This window comes from Microtus oregoni, unplaced genomic scaffold (genome assembly GCF_018167655.1).
Source record: "Microtus oregoni isolate MIOR12 unplaced genomic scaffold, Mior012 000013F_ref0000133, whole genome shotgun sequence".
Lineage (NCBI taxonomy): Eukaryota > Metazoa > Chordata > Mammalia > Rodentia > Cricetidae > Microtus > Microtus oregoni.
The window spans coordinates 36,943,785-36,964,698 of NW_024543072.1; the positions used below are offsets into that span (position 1 = coordinate 36,943,785).

The 20,914-nt window shown below is 40.6% G+C and overlaps 1 protein-coding gene across 1 annotated transcript; it reads left to right on the plus strand.

Moving 5' to 3' along the window:
• The first annotated feature begins 1,221 nt into the window (after positions 1 to 1,221).
• On the plus strand, positions 1,222 to 8,180 carry Faslg (Fas ligand). The gene is made up of 4 exons (XM_041663077.1): positions 1,222 to 1,563; positions 2,335 to 2,380; positions 6,877 to 6,933; positions 7,106 to 8,180. Exons 1-4 carry the CDS (start codon positions 1,222 to 1,224, stop codon positions 7,498 to 7,500), a joined length of 840 nt encoding a protein of 279 aa, XP_041519011.1. The 3' UTR covers positions 7,501 to 8,180.
• The last annotated feature ends 12,734 nt before the right edge of the window (positions 8,181 to 20,914 follow it).

Consider the following 20,914-nt stretch of genomic DNA (forward strand, 5'->3'; position numbering starts at 1 on the left):
AGCTTCCTCCAAACGGCAGAATATAGAACTTTATTGGGATTTATATGGCTTATATGGGAAAATGAAGGGAACTGGGGCTGAGTTCTTAGAGGTTATTAGACATAAATGCTGTGTGTGTGTGTGTGTGTATCTGTGTGTGTGTGGCCAGAGAGTGAAGTCAATTCAGGCAGAGTGGGCCTTGTTAGAAAGGCATAAGACATATATTTGATTTTGCTGTAGATGTTGAGTAAAGTTTTAGTATGTTCTATGTGTTGCCATAAAAATTATTTGTGGCTTATCCCAAACTCGTCTGAGTTAGGCCCCTCAAGTTTCATCAGGTGACCATAACAGGGATTGCAACAACAAATGTTTACAGAGACGTGGAAGGCCACTTCTCAGGGGAAGTGGGATAGGAGGCACAGTGGGGCCAGAGTAGCCTGGAACACCTGCGACACATTCCTGGTGGAAGTTGATTGACATTCAGAGATGGCCAGGGATGTCTAATGTTTTACTATTTTCAATGAGAACAGAAGTGTGTAATCTTAATGTGTGCGATCCCAATTTTGAGAGTGGGCAGTAATGGAAGAAAACACTGTCGATAGTAAAGCAGTCCTGTGGTACCACAAGACATGTAGGCCCCTAGTTTGTAACCTCTGATCTAATCTGTGGGATGGGTGGGGTAGGTTTTATCCTTTCAACTAGGAATGATGGCAAGCTGCAAGGCTAAGGTAAGTAGTAGTCAGTTGAGGGAAGGGGCAGCAACAGGGGATTAAATTCCCCATGCAAAAGCTAAGACGTGGAGATAGCTTCTCTGGTCAAACTCCACAGTCTTCTTCCAGAGCATCAGCGCCAAAACGCCACACAGGACATTTCCTTGCAGCTGGGCACCAACTAATGTCCTCCAGGTGAATCCGGTGCTGGCTGAACAGGACCTCAGGCACGCCCTTCTCAGAACAAAAAAACGCCAATTGGAATTTCGAAGACTTTCGTCAGAAATTTGTGGGCGGAAACTTCCTGGGGTTGCTGAGAGCCCTTTGAGGCTTCTCAGCCTCGGATGCAAAGTGAGTGGGTGTCTCACAGAGAAGTAAAGAGAGAAAGAGGTGTTTCCCTTGACAGTGGAAACTTTATAAAGCGAACTCACCCGACTTCTCTGGAACAGTCAGCGTCAGGAACCCTGTTCTCCACACTTCAAGAGTCTCCGCAAGATTGAGAGAAGAAAATCCTTTCCCGGGGCTGGGTGCCATGCAACAGCCCTTGGATTATCCATGTCCCCAAATTTATTGGGTGGACAACAGTGCCACCTCTGCTTGGGCTCCTCCAGGGTCAGTTTTTCCCTGTCCATCTTCTGTGCCTGGAAAGCCGGACGAAAGGAGACCACCACCACCTCCACCACCACTACCACCTCCATCACAACAACCACCACCACCACTGCCTCCACCGCCCCCTCTAAAGAAGACGAAGGACCACAACATAGACCTTTGGCTACCGGTGGTGTTTCTGATGGTGCTGGCGGCTTTGGTTGGATTGGGATTAGGAATGTATCAGCTCTTCCATCTGCAGAAGGAGCTGGCAGAACTCCGTGAGGTAAGCCAGGAACGGGCATTTATAAGGCCCCCAAGTCCCTGGGTGCAACACGACTTTGCTGTATGTGGGCCATTGCGTTGCTTGCAATGATTTGGGTGTGTGTTTGCTTGTTTGTTTGTTTTAATGGTAAAGATCATTTTAATCCCCTCCTTTCAGGAAAGGGTTGTTACTTTATTTCTATTCCATAGTTGGAGAAATAGGCTCATTCTCCAAAGGTATGTGGGTTGCGTGCGACCCCTCAGGATGGTTGAATGACTTTTGCATGGGTTGCACATCAGATATCCTGGATATCAGATATTTACATTGTGGTTCATAACAGTAGCACAATTACAGTTCTGAAGTAACAATTAAAATAATTTTGTGTTTGGGGATCACCACAACATGAGAAACTATATTAAAGGTTTGAACCATTAGGAAGGTTGAGAAGCACTAGTCAAAGGGAATAGTTTCTATCTTTTAGAGAATCCGAGGCAAATAGTTAATTCTTTCTCAGTTGTCAAGAGGATGTTGAGCTTTTTACAGCTTCACATTTAGCAATTCAAGGGTAAAAAAAAAAATCAATTTTGAATTTTTCTTCAAAGTGTAGACTAAATCTGTTTGAAAAGAGTTGGAAGTCTTAGTACTGCTCTGAACACCATTGTGTGGCCCAAGTCTAAGTCAAGCCAAGATCCAAAGTATCTGAATTCTCTTTCTAGGGACTGGTGGGATTTTTCTGCCTGCTTGGCTTAAATAACTCCATTATTTATTTTATGAATCTTTCTCTTTCACCAGTTCACCAACCAAAGCCTTAAAGTATCAACTTTCGAAAAGCAAACGCGTAAGTACTTTTATGTGTGTCTTTCGGGTTTCCCGAAGTGGTCCTCAACACTTCCTCAAAGTTGAGGATGCCTAGGAGTCTGCTCCAGTCTTGGGATTGTGATTCCTAGGCAAAAGATCCTGGGGACCTTACACTCTGCGATCAACCTGGTTCTGTGAAACACAGGAAATGTTGGATGCCATTTATTGTTCAATGGTCATGTATCTCAATGAACACCACACATAACTCAAAGAAACTTGGACTTGACTTTGGAAAGAGACACACATATAGCTCTGGACCTTTTCCCCTGGCTCCTTCCTTGGGCATATTGGTCCCATCTCTTTTGGTGGTAGCTGTGATTCCTCAGGACAGTAGAGGAGTAGAGGCAGACACAAATGTTTCTGAGGATGTCCTCTCCTCCTTTCAAACTAAAAGTAATTACTCACGAATCAAGCTGTATGTTTTAATTATTTTCTATGATACAACAACAATTTTAAGAAGGAAACTCATTTCATTAGTGTGCTTCTTCTGAAATTGTAAGAAGCTTGGGGAAGACTTTAGACATTTTTCACAGGACTGTACACCTTTCTCACAGAGGACTTAAGATGCCTTTGATGAGTTTGAGGATGAATCACCCCCCACACACACCACCACACACAGATGTATTAGATCCAGGCTAAGGGGAAGATGACAGGTTTGAACATAAAATCTCAGAGCATTGTACCGGAGAGTTCAGAATCTGCATTGTTTGTCTTGGAGTCAAGTTAATGAAGCTTTAAATTTGAATTAGAAAGGAGCTTATAGACAAAGTGGTCTATTTTCTATTTTCAAAGAGATACAAAATACTAGATCAGTTAGGTGCAATGCCCAAGCCTCTTGGTATGAAACTGGCTCCAGGAGAACAGTCTCCCCCCCCCCCCATGCCCCATTATATATAGGGCTTTCTGAGTCATAGAGAAACTCCTACCTCTCAATAATGGCCCTGAAATGATAAAAAAAAAAAAGCAGTTATCTTTGCAAAGGCAAAAGAGCAGCTTTGTCCTCATAACTTTGAAGAAAGCTGAAGGGCAATAGACAACGGTGGCCATGCATTAAGGAGAGCCGGCTCCGTATTCAGAAAGTGATCATTCAGCTCCTGTCTGAGAACACACGCTCTTGCAGGGTCACCGTGGTGTGCTCTGGCTTTTAGCTCCACATTCAAGTCTCTAAGTACCAGAAAGCCCAGATTACGCAGGCACAGTGGAAATAACTTGTTAGAAAAATGAAACCTCTCAGGATTTCTAAAGTGAAATCACTTTGGAAATTAGTGGAATGTGGCTTGTGTACTGGTGTTAATTACTCCCTGTCGCCCACTCCATGGAGTCATTTTAGCGAACAAAGGTCAAATGGACAGATGAGTCAGGTCTACCTACCCTAGTAGTTATCTTCTTTATATCATTGTAGATGGCCAGAAAGTGATAAACTGTCACAAGGAAGTCAGAATAGTAACTTTACTTAAAGAAAGGGATATTTATTTCTTCCATCAAATTCACAAAAACAAGAAAACAAAGATTTTCGAATAAATGAGAAAAACAAAAGGCCATATCTGGTACAAGTTTCATCCAGCATGCGTCGGAATTGCTCTAAGTATCCTGAAGAACACTAGGAAAGTTCATTCCAAGGGTTTGACTTGTTGGTTTGCTTTGCAATCTTAAAAGATTTTCTTCGGAAAATAGTTGGAGGTATAGATAAAAATTTATCTCTTTAGTAAAGTGTTCATCTCTTCCTTCTTTCCTTCCTCCGTCCCTCTCCCTTCCTTCCTTTCTTCCTTCCTTTCTTTCTTTCTTTCTTTCTTTCTCATCTTGAAGGCATGCACCACTACCACTTGGCTTTTTCTTTTTTATAAGATTTATTAATTTTGTTCTATGTGCGTTGGTGTTTTGCAAGCATGTCTGTATGAGGGTGCCAGATCCCCTGGAACTGGAGTTGAAGACAGTTGTGAGCTACCATGTGGTTGCTGGGAATGGAACTCAGGACCTCTGGAGGAGCAGTTAGTGCTCTTAACCTCTGAGTCATTTCTCCAGCCCTATTTATCAGTTTCTTATAAAACAACAATTTGAAAGAAACCTAGCTCTCAGAGTGGGGAGATGTGTTGAATACATCGTGGCACATTAATAGGAGACCATCCTGAATGGCACCAAAGCATCTAGTAGGACCAGTTAGTAGGACTTTTAATGCCACGAATATTGTGCACTTTGTATTGTTAGGTAAACAGAGAAGTTATCAAAGGCAGTTTTTAGTTCAATACTCACTATGAAGTACATATGCATGTTTTTAACTTCTAAGAATCACAAGACAATTAGTTAGTGTTTTTTTTTCCTTAGGAGATACTATAGCTATTATAGATTTTTCTTCCATTTAAAATGCTTTTCAGACACTTATTTATTTTATTGTGTGTTTGCATACACGTGTGCATATGTATGTGCCACAGCGTGTATGTGGAGGTCAGAGAACAATGGATAGGGTTGGTTCTCTCTTTTCACCTGTGGGTTCCAGGGATCAAACTCAGTCCTCAGGCTTGGAAGCAAGTGCCCCAGTCATCTAGCCAGCACTATTTATCATTATGCTGCTACTTTCCCCACGGTTAGGGAATTGAGATTTTATTTATATACAAGGATTTTAGAAAACCGCCTATGACCGAGGCTGGGTCTTAATTGGTGTTTGAGAATGAGAGAAAGATGGATGTCTGTTCTCACGGATCTTATAGCACAGTAGAGAAGATGAACAAAAACGAGTCAACAATACAGTTTCCAGCAGAATTAAGGGTGATCCAAAGCAGAGTGGTCTGGACAAGCCCTTTATAAGGTTGCCTATGCTGATGCATGAAGTTGCATGTATGGGTCATGGAGCATAGAGAACATTCCACATTGCACATGCAGAGAGCCTGGGGCAGGAAAGAGTCTTTTTTGTATTTCTGGACATTTCTAGGGCCTATCCAGCAGCTAATTATAGGAGTGTATTTTATGACAGTAACATTATACTTGTCTCTGTGAGAAATATAAAGATAAGCAACATGTGGTTCTCTGCTCCATTTCCTGTTAGTGCATGGCAGAATGCCAGGTCATCTGCTCGGGTGGTTTGTGGTATATATGAAGTCCAGCCTTGCCTATCCTATTCACTCACACTTCCTTCAAGATCTGTTCTTCTAGGTGCCAGAGAGGTCATGATTGTTTAGATAATATTTTCAGTAGACTGGAATATTTTCATACCCCATGTATATTTTATAGTCTAGTCCCAAATCTGAGGTGGACAAGTACCTTCCTATAAATATTTTTTGAATGTATTCATTAGCTGAACTTATGAAGCCTAGTACTAGATTTCTACCTTAGCTGAAATATTTGAACTTAGAGAAACAGTGTTTGTTTGAAAAGATATGTCAGTTTTCGTGGCTCTGATTTTATTTACTGATGCTATGCTAGACAAGGCTAAAGGCTCTTGTGACTTTACTATATAGTAAAATAACGTTAGAGAAAGACTTGGTAACCAGGATCCCAAAGTCCAGAAGTGTTAATGCTAGTTTAGACTGTAAATGGTTTATTCCAGAGAGCTGCTATTTTCCTGGACTAGAAGGAAATAAAGACATTTTGATAGTTGCCCCTGCAAGGAGGAGCCACACTACAAGAGAGGCAGACAAAGGGATCTTAGGCTTCAAAGGTTGAGGGGTCGTATTTGACAAACGGTGTGGAAGGGTTTCCCAGAGGAAGAGCAGTGTAAGGTGGTCATTAGAGAGCTTATGGGAATTTAGCACAGAGATCTCATCTGAAGGGTGTTCCAGACAGAATGAGCAAAAGCCCAGAGGCAGGGAAGAAGGGGGCATAATCAGGTCATAGGATTCATGCTGTGTGCGAGTATCTAATAGGATGGAGTAGGGAGAGTAAGGCTGATGCCATGTACAGAGAACATCAGGCTACAGCGACAAGAAGGAATAAAATTGTGGACAGCCTCTTGGTCCGTAAGGAGGTCTTAATATAATCAATTTGGGAATAGACTGTAGAATAGCGGCCAAGAGATGAATGAGTCCTCTTTTCTAGACTCCATCAGTCAGCAGATCGGGGTGTACAGAACCCTGGATTCACAGTCAGCCTGAGGTGTCGCTTGCATTCACCAGTATAGTCAATCAGCTTCTAGTATCTTTTGCCAGTTATAATTAGGGCAATAATCTTAATCTAAAGAGGTCAAGGCAAGTCCTAAATGAAGTAACTGAAATGGCTGCTTTGTGCAGCAAAGTTTGTATTCACTATGTTTTATCATAATATAATTTATGTATACATATGTCTTTCCCTATCTTGTCTTTTTAAACTATTTTTGAATTACAGACTCCCATAAGTCCCACAGTTTAGATTTTCTTAATAATGAGTATTTCTTCCTATGCTCTGAACATCTTATATTTAAATGGTGGGATTTATAGTTTCAGTCAAGATGGTAATTGGCATCTATCACAATAATTTTCATATGCCTTTTATCTCTCTGTCGTGCAGAACACCAGAGTCGACCCTCTGAAAAACAAGAGCCGAGGTGTGTGGCCCACTTAACAGGTTTGTGTCTGGAAGAACTGGGTGAGGACAGAAAGTCTTTGGGAAAATGTCAGCTGCCATTCTGGACATTCTGACCTTTTGTTAAGTAGGGGCCCGCAGTTTTGCCTTGGAAGTTTAGCTTGTCAAATCTGTGAGACTCTCTGGATGAAAGTTCCTCTCTGGTTTATTACAGGCAACCCCAGCTCAAGGTCCGTCCTTCTGGAGTGGGAAGACACATACGGAATTGCTCTGATCTCCGGAGTGAAGTATAAGAACGGTGGCCTTGTGATCAATGACTCTGGGTTGTACTTTGTATATTCCAAAGTATACTTCCGGGGTCAGTCTTGCAACAACCAGCCCCTAAACCACAAGGTCTACATGAGGAACTCTAAGTATCCTGGGGATCTGGTGCTAATGGAGGAGAAGAAGTTGAACTACTGCACTACTGGCCAGATGTGGGCCCACAGCAGCTATCTGGGGGCAGTATTCAATCTTACCAGGGCTGACCATTTATATGTCAACATATCTCAACTCTCTCTTATTAATTTTGAGGAATCTAAGACCTTTTTTGGCTTATATAAGCTTTAAAAGAAAAAGCACTTTAGAATTATCTGTTATTCCTTGTCATGGGCCCTAGGAATATTGTCTTGAATGAGAGTCTTCTTAAGACCAATTAATTGAGATTAATTGAAACTGAGCCACAAAGACGTCGTGATCACAAGGTTCAACAGGTCAGCTATCCTTCATTTCTCAGAGGTCCATGGAGTGGTCCCTACCACTCCCATCATGAGCCAGGTGGAAGGAGAACTGTGGCCAAGGAACATAGAACTTTGGGCTGCCACGTGCTGATACAGAGGCATGGAGAAGGAACTGTCTGATGCTAAATGGCCAAGAGAATTTTAGCCATTGAAGAGGACACTTTTAAACTCACCTTTCGGGGGTGGGTCTGCTTACTACCTCAGAAAAGGCCATCTTTAAGACACATAGTTGTGATCTGAAAATACAAGGGATGGGAAAGGGGGCCGGGTTTGAATGATAAGCTACAGACTGAAAGAGGCCAATGTCCCATTGGCAGCATGTTTACTTTTAACTGGTGTTTTTCTGAGCCAACCTTTGATGGTAACAGAGAAATAAGAGGGATGTGTACCTCCAGTGCAATGGTGTCTGTGTGTGTTTGTATGTACGAGAGAGCAGACAGACTCATATAAATAGAATGTGTACATTACAAAGTACATATCAGAAGCATGTGTGTTACATTTGATGGTAGATATCTAAATGTTTCTTGGCAATAAACTCTAATAGTCTTCAAAAATCTTTTATTATCAGCTGCTGATGCTGTTTTCCTTGAATACAACTAGTATTTATATATTTTGTGCATCTTAGTGAAGGAAAGACAAATAAAAATTCTACTGTAGATCATAAAAAATACAGTGTTTGGAAACCAGTAAGATACGCTTGTTGTTTCTGTTCTCCATGGTTTCTTCATCCACAATGACTTTGGAGCATTCTGAAAAGAAGTTGTAAAGGTGAGTGGAGCTGTGTGACAAGTTCTTCCCTCGTTGTCAGTTTGTTTGTTTCTTCCCCCTCTCTCTAGTTACTTTTCTCTGGACCTCACATTACTCTGAGGTTTGATTACCAACATTATGGTCAATGTCAAGCTGACCCAAATTTCCACATATTTGATGGCAACTCATCTTCTCTGGGGGCAAAGCCATGGCAAAGTGGAAAGGATACATGCTTTGTAGTAAAACGCCTGGAGCTGAGCTTTGTTCTTCTTAGCTCACTTTGCAGTCAGGTAGATCACATGCCCTCTGATGTGCAGAAGAGTTGATGTGTGTGTAATACCAGTGCAGCCTCTTTATAATGTGTATGTTTAATAGAACTTTGTGCAGACTATCCAAAGGGGCTTGGAAGCCACAGATAAGAGAGAAAGTTAAAAAGAAAACTGAAACATACCCCAATCCCTAACACTAGATACAAGAAAGATATTACTAGGTAGCCGACATTTCCAGGAATTAAATAGTGGAGGAAGAAGGGAAAGTGCCTAGTCAACAGAGGCCAAACTGCCATTCAAAAGAGTCAACAAATGTTTCCTGAAATGTGAGGGACAAAACCAAAGCTCCAGGTTGGAAAGTATCAGCATCTCATCTTCAGACTCTTCTGTCTGACGTTTTGGGTGGGTTTGTTCCTTTATGGAGAATGTCTGGGAGGTATTTGGTCTTTAGTTGTAGATTTATTTTTCCAGCTATTATGATGAAATCCCCTTCATCTTTTCCCTTATATTTTGACCTCAATCATCAAAGATGCCTATTCCAAGGGTCATGGGATGTTTTCTAATATTTTTAAAAAATATTTCGTATTGTTTATTTACTTTATTTTATGTGCACTGGTGTGAAGGTGTCATATGCCCTGGAACTAGATCTTCAGACAGTTGTGAGCTGCCATGTGGGTGCTGGGAACTGAACCCAGGTCCTCTGGAAGATCAGTCAGTGCTCTTAACTGCTTAACTCTCCAGCCCCTTTTCTGGATATTTTTATGCTCTTTGTCAATGGGCATTTCTAGACAATCGTACTAGAGCAAAGAAGAGGTAAGAATGGGGCAGAAGCATCTTGAGATTGGTGGATGTTATAACCTGCCAGTCAAATTACCCTCATATTCATCTCTTAAAGGTGCCTTTGGGGTATAGTAATAGCTCACTACACTTGAAGTATTCTGACACTTGGCCTTTTGTTAAAGATCAAGTATAGTATTAATTCCAGTGAGGAGATGCTATCAATGCCTTTAGAAACCTTAAGTTGTTTTTCTTTAATTTAAAACACAAGGAATGTTAAAACCAAAATGCGTTTGAATGTATTCATTGAAAATGGGATCTCCCCCATTGCTTCTTAGCGAAAGATGATTAAGCACGAAGTTCAACACAGATGTACATAGAAAAGTCGCTTCGAGTTCAACAGTTTGAGGTTTTCTTTTCTAACATCTAACAACACACAACACCCCTTCTTTTCTTAGCCCCTCAGACTGGTGGCTTTGTGTTCTCTGAAGTAGGTTTTTTTCTGACCGCAGCTTAACAGGAAAGAGGTGTTCTGTGGCCATCATCAGAAGGGTGTCTATTCTGAGCCTCTTTCAGAAGAGGGAAATGGAGGGGGACAACTGGCCCCTTAAACCAAACTAGATGTTTGCCTTTATGGGTTAAGCGTTAGACATGCCCTGGCCTTTATTGAAAGAAGTGCAGAGGCCATGTGTTAAATTATATATATTTATAGGTGCCTGGGTAGAAGTTCTACTTTATGGGCTCCTTTACCTAATGTAAAGTGATCTAGAAAACGAGAGGTAGAACACATCACTTACGGTGTTTGTACTCTGCAGTGAGCCCAGCTGAGAGGTAATGAAGCCTTTGATAGTGCCAGGGACCTTTAGGATTCACCTGGAAACCCATCAGACTTGACCACGTAGGTGGTTAAGCAGGCGTCTTGTTCCTTGCAGTTCACTTAGGTGGTAGCAGAGTGTCATCTCAATGGTGACCTGCTCACCTCTCTCCCCAGATCCACCAAACTGTGACATAGTTCTCCATACTCCTGAAAATGCATCTTCAGAATAAGGCAATGCAACTTCCATCCTGTTCCACTCAGAGGTTTCCTCAGAGCTGTGGGGTCACCCTTTCTTCTAATTCTATAGAAGGACAGACACGAACCTCACACTCATGTTCTGTAGGAACTCTAATCTTCACATTTTCTAAGACTGTCAAGGGAGATCCCCATTCTCTATAAATGGGCAATGCCCATTGTAGCAGGTTTCCTGGCTCCCATGAGTTCTAGCTATGGGTGCTCTCCTGGGACAGTTGCCACTTTCACAGTAGAGTACTTTATTGCTTTCAAGGCATCCCTACAACAATGTGTGTAGACAAAGCTTACAGAAGGTTTACAGTAATTCAGGAAAATAGAGTTATGTATGATACACATAGTATAAGCTACATGTAGAATTGAGTATTAGATGTCACCATTTCCAAACTCACAAATACCTCCTCAAGTAGACACTCAAAATTCTGGTATTTAAAGTAAGTATATGACATTCATTTATTCTACAAGTGTTTTTGCTTGTTTTTATTGACTGATTTTATCCTTTGACAATTTCATGCATGTATATAATGTAAGCTGATTACTTTCTCCCTATACTCTTCATTAATTCCTTTCAACCTCCCTTACCCCTTCCCAGTCCCATTCTAAGACATTCAGTTTTGTTTTGTGATTCATTTAGTTTAGCCCAGGCCAGCTACGTGAACAATTAGAGTTGATCTATTTGAGTTTGGTGGGGTCATCAGTGGAAATACAACTGAAGGCAATTACTACCTCTCTCCATGCATCTATCAGTAGCAAACAGTTCATCAGGGAAGGACAGGGATGTATGGAATGCTCCTCTATCTGTGTTTGACTTTGTTGATGGGCCTAGTCTTGTGCAGCTCCAACGCAAACATATGCAGGTATCGTGAGTCTATGGTACAATTGCCATGTCTTACCCAGATGATAGCATTCTGCAGCCCCTCTCTCGATCTTCTGGCCCTGACACTCTTTCTAGCCCTCTTTCATAATATTCTCTGAGTCTTATGAGTATGATATAAATGTCCTGTTTAGAACTGAGCACTCACTCATCACTTGTTCCCAGCACTTCGTATACAATGAACCTCTTCACTCACTACCATTCACCGAGAAAAGAAGCTTCTCTGATTAAGGAGCCACATTTGTCTGTGGGGATGTTGTAAATATTTATAAGACAGTTTGCTGCTATAAAAATTTAGTTTAAACCATAATATCCAACTTCCCCTGCTAGGGTCTATGATTCCCCCAGTAAGGATTTTTGTTTGTTTGTTTTTTAACCAGATTTATATTACTAGAATGGCTTCCCTCCTATGAAGCAAGTCTCAAATCCAGTTGAAGAGTTGTTTGTTACATCTGTAATGAAAGTGCCACTATAGCACAAGCGGGTGCATCTTGCCTGAAAGTTAGCAAGAGTCCTTTTTTGTTTTTTGAATGTCAACCATATAGGAGAAAATTTCCTAGAGGATGCAATAATCAAGCTCTTTATGGGGTTTATTTTAATGACAAAGTGGAAAACAGGCAAGAAAAAAATTAAAAATGTATAGCTACATACCTGTAATTCATATACTTAGGAGACCAAGGTAGGAGGATTGCAGGGTGAGGTTAGTTTGGGTTACATGAGTTCCTGTTTTCAAGGAGAAAGCACACAAATATTTAATGTCATGTGGTGGTAAGTGTTATGAAGAAAATTGGGTAAGGTGGCAGAGTGATAGAAAAATGGTTATTGGAAATAGGGAAAACAAGGCACACAGATATCTAGCGCAGAGCACCACAAGCAGAGAAATTGCACTTGCAGAACGTTAAGATAGAAAGTTGTTAGGTTTTATCCTAGTGTACTATAGACTCGTATGTTGATCCTTGAAGTGGTGGCTTGGGGACGTAGGACCTAACTACTAAGAGGTTGCTAGGCTATGAAAGCAGAGCCCTCATGAATGGATTTATTTTATTTTTTCCATCGGTCCACTATGTTTTCATTTCCCTTTTTTAAATGTGTGCTCTTGTCCTTTCACTTTCTGCCAGGTTACAGAAAAGCACAGAGACTGTCGTCAGATGCCACCACTATGTCCTGCTCATAGTTATGCCCAACTTATGCCTTCCCAGCCTTTACAACTACATTCTTCACCTTAGAAGCTACTCAACCTGTGACACTGTATTGTAGCAACAGAAAACAGAGTTAGAGTAACTATATAGATAGAGATCACAGGGCCTTAGAGTTGTTGTTAGTTTTTCTCTAGCTTCTTCCTAAGAGTTATGTACTCCCTGCTTCCATCTGAACTCCCAGAACAGCCACTCTGCTGTCAGTAGCAACTCGTTTGTCTCAAGGTAAGAAAGGAAGAGATTGAGCTCAGGATAAGAAGGCCTGGGTTGTGTCCAGACTCTGCTACTTGACTAACTATGTGTATGATTTAAGTCAATCCCATGAACACTGTGAGATTCCTATTCTTTGTGTGTGTGTGTGTGTGTGTGTGTGCTTCAGCCAAGACTATTTTTTATTTAAAAAGACTTTTTCATACAATATATTTTTACTGTGTTTTTCTTTCTGAATTCTTCCCAGATCCTTCCTACCTCCTTACCCACCCAACTTTATGTTACCCCTCTCTAAAACAAATAAGCAAACAAATATAAAACCGACTCTCTCTCTGTCTCTCTGTCTCTCTCTCTCTCTCTCATACACACACACACACACACACACACCACCCACCACCTCACAAAAGCAGACATCAAAATAAACGAGTAAACAACCAATAAGACCAAAAATGCTCACACAAAGAAAAAGGAATAAAAAGCCCACACAAATACCCTTGAGTTTGTTTGATGTTATCCAACTGCTCCTGGGCATGGGGCCTGCCCTGATGTGTGTTTTATGTAATACTCCATTGGAGAAAGTTGATTTTTTTCCTTTGTCGGTGGGTATCAGTTACAGGTAGCTTCTAGGTTAGAGGTGGGTGTCCATGTCCACTGCCCTTCCTCAGTGCTGGAACTCCCGCTTCACCCTGTGCAGGTCTGTGCATTCCACCACTTTCTTAGCCCTCCACAGAAACGCTGTTGATGCCCAACAAGAGGAAATCACTTCATGACTTGGAAATACTACTGGTGGGAAACCAGTGGCACCGCCGTAGTCCTTAATAACTTTCTTCATGAGTAGATAACTTTCTGGGCAAGTGAGAAGGCTCTGCAGGCAAAGGTACTTTCCTTATAAAGCTAGTGATCTGAGGTTAATCCCCAGAAATTGTGCAAAGGTGGGAAGAGAAAACTGGCTCCACAAAGTTCTCTTCTGACCTCCACACATGTACTGTGTGCCTACACATGTCACATACACACACCATGTATTTATACACACATACACAGAGAAAATTTAGATTTCTTTCTCTTTGATTTTTTTATAAGATACATATAGAAATACCTCATCAGCTGTAAAAATTACCTGGATGAGCAGGAGATAGGAAAATATCATTTTCTGAGGTATGAAAGTAAAAGAACACAATTTTATATTAACCATAGTCTTTAAAAATTATTTTATAACTCTTGCTTAGTACTATCTTTGATGGTAGCTGCCCTCTTCATTAAGCCTGGGATCACATCAGGAGATGAGAGCTGCCAAGGGAATCCCCCTCCTACAGTATAGCTCGTCATAGAGGGACCAGAACCTCTTCGTTCTTATGTTATAGCCCCACTTTCTGTGGGTGAACCACTTCAAAGCCCATGTGAAGTTTTGGTAAGAGACACCCTCGATGCTATCACCTTTTAAAGTGTTTGAATATGTAAGGCAGGCAAGACTAGAACCATTGCAAATGGGACAACAGTCATTTGTTGGCGTTGCCAAGGCTCCTATGAGCATGGATGGATCTTTTGTGTTCATTTCTTCTTGATTTCACACACCATCCTGTTTCAACCCAACACTGTTCTTACTCTACTTCTAATCTGTAGCAAAAAATATGTATACAGTTTTTGGAAGGGAAAGTTCTAGAAGTTGTCAATCATTGAAAGAGAAGGTTCATGAAAATTTCATGGAGCTACAAACAGACTTTTTCTGGCCTTGAATAAATGAACTAAGATTCCTAGACCTTCCCCCAAAATATTAAAGTGTAGACTGAAGAGACTTTAGATTCATTGAGAAGAGACAACACCCTTTAACTAGCTGGTAAGAAAGAGACACGGAGGTGTTAAACAGAACTCTGAAGTGTGAGCTCTAATGGAAGAATTATCTCAACCTCAGCATCCTCTTTGCATCATTTAGGTGGCTGCATTCTGGTTTCTAAGAAATTCGGAAGGCTTTTGCAGGGGTCTGGGAAGGGTGATGACGAGAAGAAACCAACAAGGATAGAGTCTGCTCAGAGTTCCTTTAGAGCTGTGTTTTGGGGGTCCTGTTGTTGCTGACTAGGCTGGCCAGCCAGCTTTACCAACCTGTCCAGTGAATGTGAAGATTGCTTCTGCTCTAGCAGGGAATGTAGCGGGAGTCGAGGTGAGCGCATGCTAGATAAGCATTTGCTTAGGAATGCCCTCTCTGCCTTACAGTCAAGTTTATTTGTGGTTCACTGGATGGGTAAATATGACCTTTAACTGAAAAGTGATAGAACATTTACTATAAGACTTTTGTTGCTCTCAAAGCAAGTATTTTGCACATGATAAGAATGCATTGCCTCTCTTTGAATGAGAGTTATATAAAATGCCTATATTTAGGTTAGGTCGTCCACATAACAGCCGCCTTAGCCAGATATTACTGACTGCAGCTTGTGAGAAAGCCGCTAGACATTTGCAGAAATTAAGTAACTTGTCATAGGTCACAGAGTAGCAGAGTTAGAACTCAAGAATAGGTTTTTCAGATTCAAAGACTGTTACCTGTGTATCAGTTTGCCATATAGCCTCATTAGAATTACCAATATTTAATTATTTAACAACCACTTGTTAAGTACATGCTAGGAATCAAGCATGTTTGTTTGCAGGGTAGAATGGTGAACAAAAATGTGATGTTGATTATTCTTTTATTAATTTTTATTTTGGGTCCTGGAGAACAAACCCAGGACTGTGCACTTGCTAGACAAACCCTATTATTACTAAGTACACCCACAAATTCTGGTTCATTCTTATTAAACTTAATTCTAAATGTGGAGAGAGAGATAGAGAGAGAGAGAGAGAGAGAGAGAGAAAGAGAGAGAGAGACTAAACAAGAGAATAAGCACACAAACTTAGAAATTACCAGGCAATAATAAATTCCATTTTGAGAATTAAAATAAATAAGTTACTAAAATAAATAAAAGACTAGATAATGACACTAGAGAGAGGAGTCTCTGGGGAAGAAAGTAATAAGCCTGTGTGTGAATACAGTCAAAATACGTTATATGAATGTATGGAAATGCCTTCATGAAACCCCTTACTTTATATATTCAGTATATGCTAGTGATTATTGCAAATAGAGTATCAATGAAAAAGAACAATGCAGAGATGAAGATGTAGTTTAGGAGTTTAATGCCTGTGGGAGTCACTGGGTTTCATCCCTAGCACTATCATAATAACAAAATTATAAGATAGCATACATAAAATAAAATGATAATACAACCACTGGGTAGAGAGCATTGTATAGAGCAGAAATAGTCTTCTGTGGGCCGGCTTTGGGCATTTTGGATCAAACAATCCATGAAGGCAGAGGATTGTACAGCACATGGCAGTATGCTTTCGGGAGCATTCCTAATGTCAGGCTTAATCTACCTGTCATTGTGATATCAAACATCTGGGCTGATTTCCAGATTCCCCACTGGATGTGTCTTTCTCCTCTTTTCTTACTGAAAGCCGCTAGGTGATGGATCTAAAACAGGAGTGTACTTCATATGTGGGATGGATAGAACGAAGAACCATGTGGCTGGACTCCTGGGGATGGCAAGAAATGGATGCTAGAGAAGTAAGCAGGGTAACAACGGGGCAGTGCTTTGGAAGCTGGGATCAAGAGTTCCAGCTTTATCGAAAGGACTGAGGGAAGCTGCAGGAAAGAGTCAGCGAAGGGGAATGGAGGAGAAGTGGAAAATGTTGCTACATATTTTGATAGCAGAGCTTTCAGGTCTGATGATTGGGTGTTGGGTGCACTGGAAAGAGATGAATCAAGGATCACGCCCACCTGTTCTCTGTTTCCTTTATAGCACTTACCATAATTATTTCCTAGACTTATTTTTCTGTTTGTCTGTTTCTCCAATTAGATCCACAGCTGTTTTTATTCTGGTGCTAAGATTAAGTGCCCCAATAAAAAATAAAAACATTAAAAATATCTCCTCTCCACACAAGCAGAGCTTCCTTCGTCTTAGTACACATAGTTCGTTATTTCCCTAAAGGTACTTAGGTTGCTCTCGAATTTTTATTCTTTCAAAAAAGTTTACAGTGACTATGTTTATGTGTCAATATTTCTGCTACTCTTCCTTTAGGAAAGAAAGAATTAAAGGATCTAAACACATACTGTTACTACACCGTCTGATGCGTTGGTCAAACTGTTATTTAAAATGTAGCACTTCATACTGTTTCCTTATTACAATTTACATTTAAAAATACTTGGGGTGTTGGTATTTTTATTTTTGTTTTTGCCAGTGAATTATCCGATATAATTTTATCCTTTAAAATAGGCTGTTGTGGTTTCTTCAATGGTCCATGATTTTTGTGTGTGTTAATATAGCATATAACATCAGTTGTGTGTGACAGGTATTTCCTCCAAATATGTCATCTGCCTGTTAATTTTTTCCACATAGAAATGTATAAGTCTTGAAAGCACACCTCTTTCTGCCTTCTATAGCTTCTTAGACTTACCTCATTTTATAATTATAACCTCTTATTTCTTCTGTGTTTTGACTCCACAATGCCTTTAAAATCCGTGTTGGTGCAGTGTGGTGGAGGGAGCGAATGGGATTTTCAGAAGCCAGAACTGAACACAGCAGCACCATCTTTGTGGTTTTGCTACTTTGAAACGACAGCATTGTCTTAGTCTCTGCTCCCCTTGACGCTGATGTCCGGTCTGTCTGTCCTCTGGACCTCCTGAAGACTGTACTACTGGCTCTAACAGCTGTGTCTTTACAACATTTTCCTTCAGAGTCCTCCGGTAACTTTTGTTTGAAGAAAATTGATTCTTCCTTTCCCAGAGGGTGTAAGTGACAGTTCCGTTGTCAACCTTAACCTTTGCTCTAGTGGTTAAGTTTTTATTCATTTATTCATTTAAAAAAATATAACAAGATAAAATATAAGATAAAACAAAAATTGTCACATTGAAGTTGGGCAAGACAAATCAGCAGAAAAAAAAAGAGATCAAGAGAAGGTATTAGAATCAGACTCACTTATCCACACACTCAGGGAATCCATAAAAAATGTACAATTTTATATATGGTCACTTTACAGGAACCTTTTATTAAAAATATTCAAGCCTTAAATGACTGAATTTTCTTATTTTCTTGGGCATGGCTTTCATATCTGTGACCTCAAACCATCTAATCCTGCTTCCTCAGGAGCTCGGACTTTTGGATAGCCGAGGTTAGAAATATGTAATAAAACGTTAACTCTTAGGTAAGGGGTTGGGCCCAGTAGGAGGGGCTCAGCAATCCTTATTTCTTACTCCCTTTTGTCTTCAAATCAGTCCTTTAACTTTTCCACTCTGCCGAGCAGCTGTGCTGGACTTGCCAGATCCCCAGAGGCTTTGGTGTGGGTGGTGGGAGGTCAGGAGGGAGCAGGCAGGACTTCTGGTCCTTTCCTTCTTCCTTCTTCCTTTACACCATAGCACCAAAGCAGCTGCAAGCTAGCCTGGCTTCGTATAATCCATGAGTTCGCATGTTAATGGTAGACTGGTGATATCAAACACATCCAAAATTCCAAGGGACAAATGCTATGGGTGGAAAAAACACAAAATATCATAGGAAGACCAGGAAGGGGCCCTTAAGTCAGCTTTGGTGAGCAAGGAGGAAGGTCTCTCAGGGAAAACCAGTCAGCCAGACCACCAGGCTGGCAAAAGCAAGAGGCCCTTCTTCAAGGTAGAAAAGTCAAGAAGGGATGCCTAAAAGATGCTCTCTGACCTCTAAAAACTCTCTGTGTCATGTGGTGGCCACCCCCCCCCCCACCACACATTTCTTGATACAAGATCCAAGCAGCTAGAGCACAGGGTATTTGTGGAAGAGCTGCAAGCACTGTAGCAATAGGACGACTCACGAAGGGTTTTGCACAGGCCCCAGTGATGTAACATTTGCTTAAAACATCTTCTTTCCCCTTCCATTCACCTGTAAATTTCCTTGCCCTGGCACAATGAACTGAGATGGTTCCACCTTAGTGAAGGGCTATTCTAGAAACATTCTCCAAAGTGTGATTCTATTAGACTATGAACAGCCAGGATGAAACTCTTTCTTTTCAGGTCTGTATCCTGAACCTCCAACACCTGGTCCATAGTAGTACTCAATGCACTTTTACTTCCTCAATGATGAAAAGAATCATATTCTTAGTGACCATGTGGCAACATATTATTTTGAATTAAGAACTTGTGTTTCTGGACTATCAGTAGTCTAAGTCTCAATGGATTCTAATAATCAAGCTAAGCACAGGTATGATTGATTTGGAAAGGTTGATGATCAGATTTTCTTATCCAATATGGGAAAATGTCTACTTCTAGAGAAGAAAGACAATAAAATCTCAAGAGTAAGAAATGTCAGTAGTACCAAGGCTGAGAACCTCTGAACTAATGGTTCCAACCATTGATGAGTTTTGCTTGACACAAATATTCTGCAAATTTGTTATTTATTCTGTTTATTGTTTCAAATTTGGTGAAGATCTCTTTCTCATCATGTAGCCATACTTGATTACTTTAAGATTCTCATTTTAGGGTATAACGGCTAGCAGTAGACTGGGATGCTAGGAAGAAGAGTCAGAACAATATAAGTTTCTTTGCATCACTGAAGTCTGGGTAGTTGAAAGTTTAGGACTGAGATTTGGTAATATTTAGCAATTAAGTAGTTGCTACAGGTAAGCCGATGTCTGAGGCTGAAACTTTCTTACTGAATGGGCGATTGTGCAGTCATTAAATAAAAGAAAAAATGAGAGAAGAGATTTAAGAGGCCGAGTTTGAAGCAAAACTATCACTCAGCAAGTATTTTCTTCCATTAGAATCATTTTCTTGAGCCTTTGATGTGTTTGAATGACTTTGCTTGCCTACTGGGAAGTAGAGGAAATTTCTTTCTTTCTTTCTTTCTTTCTTTCTTTTCTTTCCTTTCCTTTAAAGAGGCACTGCATATTTCTTCTTGGGGAACTTCCACCATCAGAAGAATTCATCCCTTTAATCTGGGCTCCATAACCCATGTGCACACAGAGATCTGAACTCTCACAGCCTAGAACAGAGCTTCCTAAGCAAGTCCAACACAGATGAACTGCAGTCAGCCTGCTGTTCATGAGCTGGAGAATCAATGTTTTTCATCACTGCCTTTTGAGAAGTTTGTGAAACATTAATAGGGTGGCAACTTTTAAAGCTCAAGGATATACACATGAAATCATATAGTAGAGAATTGTATACACAGATCTCAAAATCAGATGATGATGATGATGAAGTAAAGATGGATAACGTATTGGAGACAGAACCACAGGTGATATTGACATATCAACCATCTTTCTGTTGGACATGTTTGACTCTCAGCAGTGGTGGTGGCTTCTATTGAACATGCCCGATCCTTAGTAGTTTGGTGACTTCTGTTGGACATGCTTGACTCTCAGTAGTGATGGTAGGTATTCAGTGATGGATATTACCAGCTTTAAAATGTAAATCAGGATGTAGACACAATAAGAACCCTCTGCCTATACTACTGAATTATTTAAAACTAAGTCACACAGACTGTGAATTGTCTAAACCTAGTTTAAAAAAAATTACATCATTTCTTATTCAGAGTAAAATTTGCTATTCTGGATTTGAAGGAAAGTAGTTCCCACTTCTCTTGACTTTCTACCCTAGCTTTTGACTGAATTCTATCTCTACAACAAAAGCTCTCTAGACTCATAAATTAGTCTTTATTAGAAACCACTTAATATCTCCCCTGGAGATTAATTTGTCCATTTTTATCAATCTTTTCTCAATATTAAATCAAAATAATATGTCCTGACCAGCAGGACACGAATCAGGAGCCGGACACTGAAGGAGAGGAATGGGAGGGACAAGAGACACGAGACATGGACAGCAAGTCTGTATTCTGATCAAGCTGCAAATTTTATTTTTTCTCTGGAGCATTATTTAGCAAAAATGGCAGGGGTGTGGGTAGAATGCTGGAATGGCAGGTCTGGAGACATTCCGAGCTGATAGGAAGAGATAAGAAAATGCTGAGGGTCTGTAAATGTTTATTAACAGGGGAAATGCTAATTACTTCTGGAGCCTGCAGGTCAGCAGGCATACTTAACTCACAGGGGAAGATAAGGGT

Excerpts from the sequence above, each read along its gene's own strand:
- Faslg (XM_041663077.1), top strand. The coding sequence starts at position 1,222 with ATGCAACAGCCCTTGGATTATCCATGTCCCCAAATTTATTGGGTGGAC. Across the intron at positions 1,564-2,334 it reads AGCTGGCAGAACTCCGTGAG|TTCACCAACCAAAGCCTTAA; the intron begins GTAAGCCAGGAA and ends CTCTTTCACCAG. Across the intron at positions 2,381-6,876 it reads AACTTTCGAAAAGCAAACGC|AACACCAGAGTCGACCCTCT; the intron begins GTAAGTACTTTT and ends TCTGTCGTGCAG.